The sequence below is a fragment of the Coloeus monedula genome (genome assembly GCF_965178545.1).
Source record: "Coloeus monedula genome assembly, chromosome: 4".
Lineage (NCBI taxonomy): Eukaryota > Metazoa > Chordata > Aves > Passeriformes > Corvidae > Coloeus > Coloeus monedula.
The window spans coordinates 26668856-26683591 of record NC_138784.1 but is presented as its reverse complement, the minus strand read 5'-3'; the positions used below and the strand labels follow the sequence as shown (position 1 = coordinate 26683591).

The 14736-nt window shown below is 51.4% G+C and overlaps 1 protein-coding gene across 2 annotated transcripts in view; it reads right to left on the bottom strand.

The window, feature by feature from the left end:
• Positions 1 to 276: 276 nt before the first annotated feature.
• The window catches only part of LOC309571982 (coiled-coil domain-containing protein 134-like), a gene marked incomplete at its 5' end in the record, with an annotated part of 45447 nt that continues 30987 nt past the window's right edge, over positions 277 to 14736 (bottom strand). Inside the window, 11 exons of one of the 2 annotated variants that reach the window (XM_082279921.1) lie at positions 277 to 794; positions 1160 to 1231; positions 1473 to 1654; positions 1935 to 2019; positions 2226 to 2347; positions 3187 to 3304; positions 9677 to 9808; positions 10631 to 10737; positions 12736 to 12817; positions 13530 to 13735; positions 14186 to 14267. In XM_082279921.1, the coding sequence (XP_082136047.1) occupies positions 669 to 794; positions 1160 to 1231; positions 1473 to 1654; positions 1935 to 2019; positions 2226 to 2347; positions 3187 to 3304; positions 9677 to 9808; positions 10631 to 10737; positions 12736 to 12817; positions 13530 to 13735; positions 14186 to 14267 (1314 nt within the window). In that variant the 3' untranslated portion in view covers positions 277 to 668. Of the gene's footprint in view, positions 795 to 1159; positions 1232 to 1472; positions 1655 to 1934; positions 2020 to 2225; positions 2348 to 3186; positions 3305 to 7409; positions 7490 to 9676; positions 9809 to 10630; positions 10738 to 12735; positions 12818 to 13529; positions 13736 to 14185; positions 14268 to 14736 lie in introns of those variants that run through there. The other variant, XM_082279922.1, reaches the window with a different exon arrangement.

Sequence of the window (14736 nt, the reverse complement as noted above, 5' to 3'; positions counted from 1 at the left end):
ATACCTCCTGTCCAAAAATTCACCGGGTGTTTGCCTCTCTGCGGGAATGCCCTGCAGTGGCCACGGGATGCCATCGGCCAGGAACACCTGCTATCGGCATTTTCAACTACGTCTGGACACTGAAATGCATGTTGCTCGGTGAAACAGCCGCTGGGAAAAGGGGAGGGCTGATGCGGCAGAGGTAGCAGCTGTGCAGAGACCAGGTAGAACCCAGTGGGGGGTGCCAATGAGATCACTCGTTTAACAAAACGAAAACCAAAACTGAGAGAAGCAGCATTGCTCATGAGGCTGTTTGGTGTGACGCACTCCCCAGCCCACCCATGTCGGAGGAGGCACGTTCAGCGTGGGGTGTGCTGCGATCAGGAGCGATCCCTGGGCTCCACCCTACATCCCCACAGGCAGCAACACCCTGACCAGGGGATGGCCCCACTGCTTTCCTGTCTGTGCTTTACCTCTGGAGAAGGGGTACCCCACTTAAGCCCCATTGGGGCAACCCACCAGCACCACCACCCAACATCCACTGAACGAAAAGGAAAGGCAACAAAACAAAACCCACGGCACAAATGGAAAGGAAACTGCCAGGCACTGGCCCAAGGCTGCCGAGAAGGGAGCAAGCCACTCTGTGTCCCAGTGGTGCCACCCCACTGCAAGGCGCAAGTCCCCACGTGCTACAGCTCTGACTGGGAGCGGGAGATGCGTGGGCCCTTGCGGATCTCCTTCCGCTTTTCCTCCTTCTTCCTCCTCTTCTCCTCATCCCGCAGCGCCTTCTGAAAGGTGTCAGCACTGGGGAAAAACTGTGGGTTGACAGCAAGGGGTCAGCATGGAGGAGCACCCACAGCCTCTCAGAGGCACAACCCCTCCAAACCCACCAAAGCCAACACACAAGCCTCACAGTCCAGGGAGCTTTGAGGACAGATGCAGCATGAAGCAAATATTCTCGACCATGAGGCAGGTGGCCACAGAATGGGAAAGAGGGCACCAGGTGCCCAAAGTAGACCACAGATGGGGAATTCAGTGTTCGTGTTTCAGCCATGCTTACTCAGTGACGGGCTTTTGGCCATTCCCCACAAGCCACCCATTCCATTCCCCAGCCAGCCGTCTGGAGCTGCAACAGGGATGGGGAAGCACACAAGACAAGCTGGAAGCATTGCCATCTTACCTCTGACTGGTCAGTTTTAAAGGGATTGCGGTAATCTGGCGATTTCTCACTGATTCCGAGCTCCTGAGCCATCTGCAGAGCAAAGGGGAGACCTCACTGGGAAGTGGTGCCTCCCAGTCACATCCCCCAGCTGTGACCAGAGTCCCCTACTCTCCCACCAGTCCCATCTATGCTCTATGCTCTTCCCCCATCCCTCAGCTCAAGGACAGCCCCCAGACACTGGGGGCCCCTGCCTTCCTTTTACCCCAAAACCTTCACCCCCCCTGGCCTAGCAGGAGAGAGGGGTCATGGCAGGTGGGATGAAGAGCCGTACCAGCCGCAGGACCTGGGAGTGGGGTCCCTGCTCGAACACACCCGTCAGGTTGCAGAAGCCAATGCCCCAGCGGATGAGGCTGTTCCAGTTGGAGTTGCGGTCAAAGTAGTGGTGCACGATCTTGGGAAAGCGCAGGACGACGTCCCCAAAGAAGGCAGTGTTCTCCACCACGTGGGAGTATGCTGTGGGGACAGCCACCAGCCCCATCAGCACAGCAGCCCCATCCCACTGGCACTCGTGTTCCTGCCATGAGGTGGGGAGGCTGAGGGCAGACCAATAGGCTCCCCAGTATGAACCAGTCAGAGAAGCAGCAACAGGGTCCCCAACAGACAGGGACCAGCCCAGGTCTGGTCTGGACACACAAGGGTTTTGTACCTACCCCAGCACTGATCCCAGAAAGAATGTCTGTGGTGCACCAGAGCACCATAAAAAGGAGAGGTGTAAAAACCAGAAAGGACCTACCATCCTTTATCTTCTCGTCCTGAGGGAAGGGCCCATCAGGAGGCACGTCAGCGGCGATGAGCACAGCACGGGAGTCCTCCAGCACCTGCCAGAGCCCTTGGTTACCGCCCTGTCCTGCCAGACCCGCCCTGTACCCTGGAGGTGCTGCCACAGCTGCCCCACTTTGAAACCCCACGGCACCCTCCCTTCAGGTCCTAAAGCTCACCTGCCACACACTTCACAGAAGCCCCCAACCCTTCCCATTTCTTTCCACCCTTGTGGGCACAGAGTGCAGCCTGCACTGTGGCTTACTTTGAAGAGTCCCTTGAGCATGATGTCAATGATTTTGTACTGCTGGTTGATGTCATTGAGCTCAATCAAGTTCTTCAGAGCATTCATCTGGTCCTTGCGCTTCACCTCAAACAGCTTCTTATCTGCACTGCTGTCAAGGGCACTGTCGACACTCTCCCACCACACTGCTGCTCTCCCCCCTCCACCGGGCCCCCGGCGCCATCCCAGCCCCCCCCCCCCAGTTCTCTTTGAGGTGTTTGACGGCTGGGTGGCAGCACCTCAGCCAGGATGAAACACAGATTTACAGTGAACCCCTTGCCCAAACACCCCAGCAGGCGGGTTAAGCACCCCTAACAATGCTGGGAGCTTGTGGAGAGCTTTCTACTTGCCAGTCTGTGCTCTAGCTGATGGGCTGGAGGAGGAACATGAACTGCCACCTTCCCCATGTGTCTCCACATACTCATTATGTTTTCACTCTTTGCCTGTTCACCAGGGGATGCTGCTGCGTGCTAAGAAGGGCTTGCATTAGCCCACCTCCTCATGGGCAAAAAATGCCTGTGGCACAGAGGAGACCAAGTGCCACAAGCCCAGGAGCCCTCTTCCACCATCCCAGCTGGTGACCCCAAAGCACTGAGATGTGCAGGCATGCTCTGCCTCCTGGCTGGCCATGCCACTTCCAAGAGCAGACTGGGAAATGTGCTCAGTGCCCAGCACAATGGAGCAGAAAGAAGAACAGCAGGCATTGCTGCCATTTCTGCTCCTATGCCAAGCCAAGCAATTGGTTAGCAAACCCAGGAGCTTGGCTAAAGCCCATCTACAGAGGGGCAAAGCAGCAACTTCCCAGTGCTTCTGGATCCTCTCTTTTCCACTTCCTTGTGCCCCTTTCCATGGTCTCTGACCCCTTCCTTGTGCATGAGCTCCCTCCAGCCTCTGTAGCCATTAGCGCATACGTGTGTCATGAGGGGCAGGCTGCAGAGGATACAGATTTCCAAGCCAGAGTCTACTCTCTGTTTCTCCAGGTCTGTGAAGCTGCCCTGGGACAGCAGCAATGCCAGCAGAAAGGGGCAGATGATGAGAAAATCCATGTTGGCTGCTGCAGCCTGGAAGAAAACAAACCAACAAAACCAATGACCAGTGAGGAGGCTTACCAAAAGGAGAAGTCACACAAGCCACTTGGGACTGATGGCACACTGCCCTTGACACCAGGGTCCTTGCCCACCTCTCCCCATGAGTGGTCTGAGGAATACAGTGGCCAGAGCAGAGCCACATGGTGATGCTGCAGCCAGCCTGCTCTCTCCTGCAAGTGAAGCCCTGGTCTCCCTCTTCTCTCTACCTGCCCGCACTGCCAGCCCCCAGGGATCTGACCAAGCACTGACTCAGCAGAAAAATTAAGTCCTACCCTTGTTTCCAAAAATAACAGCTAGCTTTTTGTTGGGTTTGCGAGGCAGAGCAGTCCAACAACCAAAACAGCAGGTCTGGAAGGAAGAGAAGGATCACCGAGGGGCTGAAGGCCATCTCGCCTTCAAGTGCCATGTTCAACCAGTTCAGCGACCTCCCTTCACCCCTTGGAGTGCTGGTACCTGGACCCTTTCCCTCACTACAAGTTGAGTGCCAGCTGCGGACCCCACACCAAAAAGCAACAGTTGGCTGACCTGGTGGTAACTTCCCCCTCCCTCCAAACGAGTCCCTTCCCAGGCAGTGTCTGAGGCTTTGCTGGGATGCTCTTGGGCAGAGCTGCTCCTGACCACAAAGGTCCCTCAGACAAAGTCAACGGCTGGAGGAAAAGGTCGTTGAGAATGAGGACCCTCTTGGACAGTCTGTGCCTGGAAAAGGAGAGCAGTACCTCAGTCCCCAGACAGCAGAACTCAAGGCGGTCTGTCACGAGGCACGAGGTTTCCACACAGCTGAGCACAGGCCACTGGCAATTACAGAAGCAACAGCTCCTTCAGAGGCATCGTCTGAGCCACCTCCTGCTCCCCAGGGAAAGGCAGATGTGTAATGCCACCACTATGACCCACTACCCTCTTGAGTCTGAGTTTGCCTGCCCAGCCAAACCTGTCTCTGCAATGCCCTAAGACTGAAACTAAAACAAATCCCTTTTTGTTTTTTTCTTGTTGCTTTTCTTTTTTAAACAAATATAATTTCTTCAACTCCAGGCCCATGAAAGAGACAAAACAGACAGCATCAACAGCTCTCCCAGCCCTGCAAGGATCAGTAGCAGTTCCCACCATGTACCTCCTGCCGAGGCCAAGCCAAGCATCTTCATGCCCCCAGCAGAGGCAGGGGAACAGTGTCAGACAAACATGAGAAACCCTCTGAAATGTTTTGCTGTTGTGCTTTGTAAAAGGCAGCACCCCTGGAAGGGAACAGACCAGAGTAAATACAACCAGTTACTGAAGAAGACACGGCTGCCCCTGGTGTGGGCTCAGCAACATGTTCCATGTTTCTGACACAGTGCAGAGCCAGCATGGCAGCACAAATCCCCAAGCCAGGCTTGGGGTCTGTCCCCTCTGCCCACTGTGGTGTGAGGCTTAAGCCATATTCCAGCCATCCTAAATGCCACAAAGCACACCAACAAGCCAAGGCTGAAAGGAAAATTCTCCAGCCCAGGCAAACAGATGTTCTTTCTGCTGGACCTACCAGCCTGGTCAGCTTCCAAGAGACTGCTTCACCCTGCCAAAAACCATGACCCAAGGACCCAGGGCCTGGCTCAGCGAGGTGGTGCAGGTCTCCCCCCTCTGCAGAGCCCCCCACAGCTGCTCACTCCCTCCCAAGCTCTTGGGGAGGAGGAAGTGCAGCAATGCAAGAGCACAAAGAGTGATTGCCCTGGGACTCAGGCTCCTGTTTGCTTGCCCCTCAGATCAGACATACCACCATCAGGACTAGGCTGGCTATTTGCCATGCTCATGGAGAGCTGGAAAGAGACATTGGAGGCAGCGAGTGGCCTCCAGACCAGGCTGGATAGCAAAGAGTAGAAATGCTGCTCACAACAGCTCTGCCATGCTGCCCATGGCAGTCCAAGTGTGCTTGGTTAGGGCAGGGGCTGCTGCATCCCGTTTCCAACATCAAAATGGGGTGTCTGGAGGATGTTCTGCAGGTGCTACAAGGGGGAAGATGAGCTGCAAAAAACCCTGTTGAAGGCACCAGCAGAGCAGAGCACAGCTCTGGGCCAAAGCAGCTGCCGACCAGCCGGTTGCTGCAGCACAAGGTCCACCAGCTTGCCTGGCTGCTTTGGAACAGTGACGGGCTTCATCAGAGACACAACAGCAGATGCTGTGGTGTAGAGGGCCAATGCTTTCAATGAAAATGAAATTCAGATCCTCCTACACCAGCCCTAAAGATTGTTCCATAGGACAAGGTCAGAAGTAGAGGACTGGAGAACCACACCATACCAGAAGCTCATCACCTTTTCATCTGATCTGCTGGCACTCATTCTTACATCAAAGCTATTTACTTGCCATTGTCCATCATAGCTGAAATATGCCAGTGAAAATGAAGCAGGGCCCAGTTGTTTCTCTCATGCACAGGAAGTTGAGGCTGCTGACGCCATGTGGGACTACCTCAGATTTATTTCCTTTCGCTGCCCTGGCAATTTCACCCCATTTTAACAGCAGAGGACATGCCTTCTCTCCGAGCCACACTGTGTAAGTGCAGAGATGCCAAAGCTCCTTACAGATGTTCATCCATGCTTTCCCCACAAACACTCTCTCGTGTCTTCACACCCGCTGAGGGATGAGATGAGACAGAAACACTGCAGAGCTGCTCCTCTCTTCCCTTCCTGCTCCTCCCTGAATTGATTTCTGCCAAAGACAGCTCTGCCTGCTGCTCCAGGGAGCAGTCCAGGGAGCCAGGGCCTGGCCTGATGCTACAAATGGAAGGGAGTTTCCACCAACATCGCCTTGCAGCTCTGGCCAGCTGGCCGTTTCAGCAGCAAGCCTACCAGTCTGTCTCACTGTCTCCCAACCTCTTAATTTAGATGTGTTTTTCCAAAGACATGACAACAGATGCTGTGTTATAGATGGTTAGTACTTCCCATTAAAATGTTTTCAATTACTTTATAAATTTTCCTGCAGGAGCCTCATCTGAACCAAGCATCCCTGAGATTTATTCACTTAATGAGCTTGCAAGGCAGAACCATGCTGCAATGCTTTGGTTCCCAGGAGAGACTTCTGCACAAACCACCCCCCCACTCCCCACCTCCCCTCTGCAGGCACTGAAATGTAGGGGGGGAAAGCATCATCCTTTGCCAAGAGAACACTGTGGCAAAACAAGGAATGAAAACTCCCTGCCCCACGAATGCATTCCTGAGCTGCTCCTCCAACAACCAGATGAGGATTAATCTCTTGTTACAGCTGAACCAAAAGCTTCAGAAGTGAAACACCACCGCTCAGACTCCTCTAGGACATATCTATATGGGGCTTACAGGACCAGCTGCTTCAGTTGAAACAGCACTGGCCATTTACACCTGCTCATCTCCAAAGTCCCCCAACCACCAAGCCGAGAAGCTTGCGTACCACAGGGTTCTGTAGCCCCGATTTCCTGCTGTGATTTACAGCAGGAACGGGTCCATCCCAGGCTACCCTCGTGCTTCGCGTCCTGCCGGAGGGGTTCAGAAGCACCCTGAGGGGCTCGGGCAGCCACCGGCTCCGGGAGATGGGATTCTCCTGCAAGCTGCGCTCAAAGTAACGGCAACCACACAGGGACGGTGGAGTGCAAAGGGGATTAGCCGAGCCTACCCCGGCCGCGCTGCGGGAAACCCACCCGGAGCCGTGTCAAGTGGACGTAGCAGGAGGGACACGAGAGGATGCGAACCCTCGGGGCGGGACGGCAGCTCCCCGGAGCCGCGGCGGCCCGCTCCTCCCGCGGCTCCAGCGCGGGGCAAGGAGGAGCAGGGCGAGCAGGCGGCGGCGGCAGGCAGAGCCCGTCGGGCACAGCCCTTCAACCCAGGGTCCAGCGAGGTGTCCCGGGGCCGCACTGCCCGCCCCGCTCACCGGCCACCCCGGCTGCCCGGGAGGGAGTGCCCCTCGCAGGTCTCGCTCGGGGAGCACCGGACACGTCCGCCCCGTCCCCCGGTGCCCCCGGAGCAGCCCCAGGGCTGCTCCCCCCCTTCCCTCCTGCCCCGCCACGGCCGGGCAGCTCCCCCCCCGGCCCCGCTGGGACTCCCGGGGAGGGGAAGGCTCCCGGGCGGCGCGGCCGGTCCCCCACCTGCGGGCCGGGTGCCGGGTGCCGAGGCCGGCGCTCACGCCCGCCGCGCTGCCATGCTGCTGCTGCGGCCGCCGCCACCGCCGCTCCGCCGCTCCGCCCCGCCGTGTCACTTCCTGAGCCCCCGCCCCGCCCCAACACCGGCACCGGCCGCGCACCGGCGGGCACTTGGGGGGTCTGGAGGCAACAGGACAGCGGGGGCTGCGGTTGTAGTCGAACGGGTCACTCGTGAGCAGGAAAAAGTCTCCTCATCCCTACGGAACACGCAGCGTATCTGCTTCCCCCGGGATCCTGGCTGAGCCCCCACCGCTCCTTTCAGCCCAGAGCAAAGGGGCCACCCCGCAGTCCCATCAGGCAAGGCGGGTGAACAGAGCACCTCTTCCACAGCATCCCTGTGCGACATCGTTTCCCCAGGCAGGTCTGTATTTTGATATATGAAGGGCATCAACCAATCCTTATCCCGCACAGAAAGGGAAACGGAGCCGTTTCAGTAACAGAACTTTTTAATTTCAACAAATCTTTTGCTCAAAATGAGCAACAAGTGACTTCCTTTGTCCATCTTCTCCCTACTACTCACTGGGAATAAACGGCAGGATGGGGTCTCCTGCTACATTCTTGCTTTGTTCCTCTGCTCTGGGCACTGTATCTTCTCATTTCAATCTGCAATGTGTGAGACGGACACTGCCACGCTTCCCAGACATCTGTCATTGACAGCATGAGTGGAAACCAAAGGAAAGGCATGCATGCTGTGGGAATTCCCACACTTGACATATCATTGACAGGAAGTTTTCATTACTAAACCAACCTTCCCAAAGCCAGGGAACCTCACTCTCAACATACGTGAGAAACATCAGTGTAGGTAAACCTGAAGAAAAGTCAAAGCTCGACTTTGACCAGAGGATTTTTTTCTTCCATGTCCATGACTATCTTATTCACGTAGCCCCACTGCTGCACTTCAAGTGCATCTAAGATCCTTCCTAACCACCAAGATTTGAAGGTTTCTTACTACATGAAAAAAGCCAGAAATGAAAAGTAACTTCAGCAATGTAACAAAACCTCCCATCCAAATTCCTTCATCCCTGTATGGAGAAGCAAAATGGAGTGGAAAATGGAGGCTTGATAGCCTCCACCAGGACAACTTGCCCTCTGAGTGTTTCACAACAGAGCAGTAATATCACACTGGGGGGTAAGCATGTGGACAAGCTACCCCTCACAGGACAAACACCTCACCCACCACATACTCTACACTTGGCTGATGACAGCATCCCATAGTGAAGGAAGTCCCCACACCCACAGGAAATCGCTGCCATGGCCACTTCCATCATTGCTACATGTCTGAGGCAATGCAGCATGATGAAAACAGGAAGGAAAAAAAAAAAGTTCGAGAAAACAACAAATACTGCATCAGGTTCCTTCTTTCTCCACAAGGCATCTGGGAGTGGTCCCTGCCTCCATCACCAGAGAAGAGGAGGATTCAGTTTGCAGAGGCAGACTCTAGGCCCAAACAGAATAAAATCTGGTAACGCCACTCAGTGGTTCCCAAATGCTCTCCGTGTTTTGAAAGTGCCCGAGTTATATTTGGGTTTCCACTACTTCATGGGCATACTGGCACTAGATGGCATGCAAACAGAGATTAGCTCATTGCTCATCCTCCAGGGAAATCAATACAGGGATTGTTACTGCTTTGAAGCCACAGACTCCCCAGCCTGCTCCCCTTTCATCAGACCACCTCTGCCTTATAGATTAATGCAAACCCAGCATGTAGACCCATCTTTAATCCCAATTGTCTCCTCATTTCCCAAATGTCTTCTCAGATTAGGACATGATGAAGTCTTTCATCCCAAAGTTAGCCAAGTGTAGAAACCACTCAGAGATTTTCAATTTTGTTTGCCTTCAGCTGGAACAAGAGAAGGAGCAGCAGATTAAATATCCCATCTACCTCTGTTACACCTACCACGCACATCAGCTATCAAAGGCATCTGCCCAGCAAAGGATACACAATGTCCTGATGTTTTACGCACATGGTCCTCTGTCCCAAGAGGCGATCCAGCAAGGTCTGAATGATCCCTGACTGCTCTGGCTCCACCTGACAATGACTGCTCTGAATCTGAGGGGTCAGAAATAAGAATGATTTCCAGAACAACAGAAAACTGCTGGGCTTGTTCCTTCATACTGCCTCCCTCATCTCCACACAGAGCAATGAGATCTTCAAAGGCTGAAACACCTAGGGATTCCCTTCCCATTTTCCTAGGCAGTCACTGCTCTCTTACCTGACAAAGGAAGAGGTGAAGAGCACAAGATGTGGCCTCAGGCAGCTCTGCTAAGTTGGCTTCTGCTGCCTCCTGAACAATCTGGCTAATTTCTTTTTGAGAAATAATATTGCTGCTCTGATATCTCACAAACTTGAACAAAGGAAAAAATAGAGACATTAAATAGTGGAAGACCCACAGAGTGCAACAGTGACTCATTACTTGCAAAGACCTCTTCTATGTACCATTTCTGCAGCACCTTAACCACAGGCCTGATTTTTATACCACTTCTAATGGAACCAGTGCAAGTATCTGTGTTGATGGTGCTCTGATTTATAGCCAGACTTTTTTTGGTTTAAATTGGGAAGGAATTAAAATAAATGAGGTAACCTTTTAAAACTGAAATAAGAACAGCAAATACTCACAGACTCATCTTATATTTGGAGGGGGAAGGTTCACCTTAATAACCCTTCCTCTCATTCACTGCCATGAGGGCTATATCTTCAGTATTTCTGCTGGGTAGGACCACATTCTCCCTCTAGCCCACAGACCCCATGTACAGCAGGGTAGTATATTGGCCTAACTCCCCGCCCTGAAAAGTCAGGTCTGTAAGGCTGAAGACGGGAGACAAGCTGTGATGCCGAGCAGCCAGCTCGCTCCCTGACTGGTAACAGCAGTTGCATGTTCTCTGCAAGCTTCCCCTCTCCTCCCCAGGGGTCCTAGATGATATAAATAAATGCTACCAACACCAGAAGAACAGGACGTGCTCACTAACAGCAGTCAGTTTCTGCAGGGTGTGGAAGTTCACTTGAAAGTATCATTATTAATATAGGGCACAAATATAGTGTCAGACAAAGCCACAGCAGTGTCGGAGACTCTGTGTGCTGTAGCAGGTTAAGTACCAATAACCAGCCCACATGCATTTTACCAACATACTGGGAAAGATGGGGAACAGCCCACCCTTCTGCTGCTCACCAAAGTCATCAGCCTGAGAACTTCTGGCTGCAGAAAGGACTTCTGGCCCCCACTGAGTAGTGTGAAGAGCAGGAATCGGTGCCACGGCTGTGAAGCAACATGTAGAGCTGGGAGAGAAGGAGAAGCCAATCAAAGACAGCTGTAAAACTGCCCAAGTGACGGGCTGAACCCAGCTAAGGACAGTCTTCAATACTGACCCCAAGTTTTCTCTCCTAGACCCCATGCTGTGAAACACTAAGGGGATATTTTGCACTGTTCTTACTTGCCTTTTAATCTGTCACTCTCTGGGCAAGAGTTCAGTCAAGAGGACAAAAGCTTAACAGCTTTTCAAAGCAGAAAATACATACTGTCCATCTTTGTGCTGGTACAGGAGGAGAAACCTTCTCTGGGGGTGCATGTCATAAAACAGTGAAAAAATAAATTTAGCCTGGGGTTTTAAAAATAATACCCTCTGGTTTCAATATGAGGACATCTCTCCTGACCTCAGTTTTTATTTAGCTGCAGAATACCCTTCGGGTAATGAAGAAAGCCCTGTAACAGAAGCTGAACAAACTGAGCCTGGATCTGCATCAGACAGTGGACTATGGGGACCAGCCAGGCTGATAGTGACAATGCAGTCAGTAGAGAAAATATTCTTACTAATGAACATACACGATAACATAACATATATTAGGTAAGGCCATAAGTCTGTGATGGCATGAAGTCTTTCACTGAATGCTGAAATTAAAATGTTATTACCTTGTATTTATTGCAGGTTAGGAGCATGGGATGGACAAATAAAACAGATCAGCTGACATAACTTGTTACACTATAGCAACTCACCGGAGTGTTAGAAAGGTCTCTTTTCCACTGGCAGTCACATAACCTCCCTATTGCCACTACAAGAATCTTTTCTAAAGGAAAACAATACTGAAAAATAATGTAAAATATTTGGGGGATATCTTTCATCTGGGGAAAATGAGAAAGTACCAGCACTGTGCATGAGCCTACTCTGCACATTTGGAAATATCTCTGGACTAAAAGAGGGTTTTAGAAAGCCTCAAGCAAGTCAACTCCTACGGGCAGAACCCAGGACAGACTCTTTCCAGCGTTCTTTCATATTTCAGCCAAATACAGCTATGACCCTCATTCTGCTTAGAATAAGGAGACTCTTGTTATTGTTGTTGTGAACTTCAGCACCACAGCAGACAGGTTCAGCTGTTGCTGCAGCAGCATTTCATTAGTTTAATCCCAAATCAGCAGAGCATACTTTTTTTTTTTTTTTTTTAATTCAGCCTTTTAATACCCTCCCCTCAGCTACTGGCTGTCATTCATCTGCAGTATTACATCTTTATCCAACCACTTCCTCTCTCCCACCAGTGTCCCTTTTGCCTGGTGTTCATTCACTCCATCCTGTTCTCTATTAGTGTTTAAACAACTGAAGTGAACAGGTCAGGGTAGAGAGAACTTTCTGGTTTAAGAACAGAGCCAGCACCTGGACTTTGTGGCAGGAGGCTGACAACAAGCAGAAGGGTCTCTTCTTCCCCCACAACTGTACGATGCAGTCATATTATGTTATACTGAAAACATGGTATGCATTAGGTCTGACACACACTCTGGAAACCAAGGTTGGAATTCACCCCTGGAAATCCAGAATTTCCATCTTCCATTCCCTAAGGCTGCCTAGTACCCTGTTCTCCCTTCCCTTCCTTCAGGGCCAAATTGTGACCAACACTGTCCTTTTGTAAGACACATCATGTTGAGATCCTTCCTCCCATATGTTTATGGTCTAAAGGTTTGATACAATCGGCCTGAAAGTCAAAGACTATTCCTATACTCCTTCCATTCCCAAACCTTTCACTCCTACAGGGTTGGAGAATTACTTTTTACCTTCTGGAAAGCATCTTGGTGTCCAGAGCCAAAGTAAAGGTTCATGCCTGCAGGGGAGTCAGGCGCTGTGATCTCATCCCACAAAGCACAAGATTAACTTTAGGCATACAAATAACTTTTCTTATTTGGCATAAACTCATTAAGCATTTGCTCCAGAGCACTACTGGATAGAGATCAAAGAGCTCAAAATCACTGCAGGAGGGAAACTAGGAGAAGAAAGAGCATGAAGACTTTACCAGCATCCTGGTTCTTCACATACAGGTATTCTACTAAGGTTTCCAGGCAGGCAACCACTGCCTGAGAGAGCAGCAAGTCTTTCTGGAATACCAAAAGAAAGAAAAAAAACCCAGTCAACAGCTATTGCAAGAGGAAAATTCATGAAGTGTCAGGATCTGAAGAGTATGCAGCACAGGAAAATAACACCTTTCATCTCCTTCAAGGGATGCAATGTGCTGCAAATTATCTGTCACATCAAGGAGCCAGACAGAGGTACGGCTACTTATTTTGAGACTAAGAAAGTAAGTAACAGCCTCCAAAAAATAAAGATAGGAGTCCAACATAGCTTAAGAGTTAAATGTAAACTGATGTACTACCCCTGGAGCCCAGCATCACTTGAGCAAGTTAAATGTATGCTGATGCACTCACTACCCCCAAAAGCACCTTGCCAGGGGCATGGGGGATGGACTGGGATTTGTTACACTTTTCCCACATCTGTCCCTATGGATGTAGTGTCCCTGCAGAGAAGGAGATGGGAAGACAGAGATTGTTATTAGTACACAGAATTTCAGCTACCCAGTTCAGCAGCAGGGAGCACCGCATAGCTTGATTTACCTTCTTTCTCACTGCACTGTGCTGCAGCAAGAGCATTTTCCCTCCTCCTCATCACGTCTGTAAGGGATGGGAAATGCAGGCGGAAGAAAAAAAAACCAGAGAGCCCCTTTGATTCTGCAACTGGATGGTTTCTCCTCAAGTTAATGTTCCTGCTTGAAGCCCAACACTGCTGTTGCTCCCAAAGTCATATTTTATATACCTGCAACTGGACATGCACCAGAAGGTTCTGCAGACTGACAACAAGCGAGAAGACCTGCTGCACGGCAAGGGGATGCAAGGCAGTGTCCTGCAGTGATGATGGCTGTGGTTGAGTAGCACCTGGGGCTGTGTTTTGGCCCACAATCACCAGCAGGGAGGAGGAGAACTTCTGTCGCAGGACAGCTCTCAGGAACTGCATGATGCTCACTAGACAGGGAGATGCTTATTAGTGTGTGTCAGTGTTTTTCTCTGACCTACCCTGTGTGTTGGTGCCTGTACAATAACATGGGAGAGGAGAGAAAATGTGAGCTTAATAGCCCACCAGAGTTGTCCAGCAGCTGCTGACAGCTGCAGACAGGAATGGCAACATGGGTTTCCTTGTTCATCTCCTCCTCTGAGACACTAACACAGTTCACATTCAGTTCCAGGTGCCACTACCAACCTCTAAGGAAGATCTGTCCAAACAAAGAAGAACTTCAGACAGTTCTCTTTTGCCCTTTTTCACCACCAGTTACACAAAGTCAAATGGACCAAAGTTTCCAGATTCTCTCCAGCACCCCCATCATTCCATTCCATAGTCACCAGCTCTCCCTTGTTGCTTGTATCATGGTAATAGTGGCTGCTTCCAGACAAATCCCCCTAACAGGTGCAAAATACCTAACAGCAGGATTGGCTTCTTATTCCTGAAGATGACTGCATTCAGGACTTCTGTAAGGTCTACAGAGAGTGTCTGATGAACCTACAAGAGAATCAAATAGAAGAGAAAAAGTGGTGCTGGTTTGGAGCACAGAGAAAGCTGCCTTACATACTTCTAGACCTTAGATACTACCCCATGGTGACCACTGAAAGCCAAGGCAACAGCAACAGGGATTCAGGAGGCTGATGCAGAAGGGGGAGTTACATCATTGGACCCTCAAGTTTCACTCACCACCAGTTGCCAGAACTGCACAGCTTCCAAACCACAGCATACCTCGTCTGTCTTGTTCTCACTACTCCCTGCAGGCCCTCTGGCATGTGGCTGTCAGCCTACCAAGCACATGAAGTGGCAGGAACAGCAATCGCCAAACAAACAGCAATTGCTCTACCTTAGCCACAGAACGAGGCAGCAAGACTGAGGAGCCAGGCAGCCAAAAACCAGCAGTGGCAAGAAGCTGTCCCTGCCTGCTGGAGCTGGGGCCTGCAGGGAGCCCAGGGATAGGAACTATTGC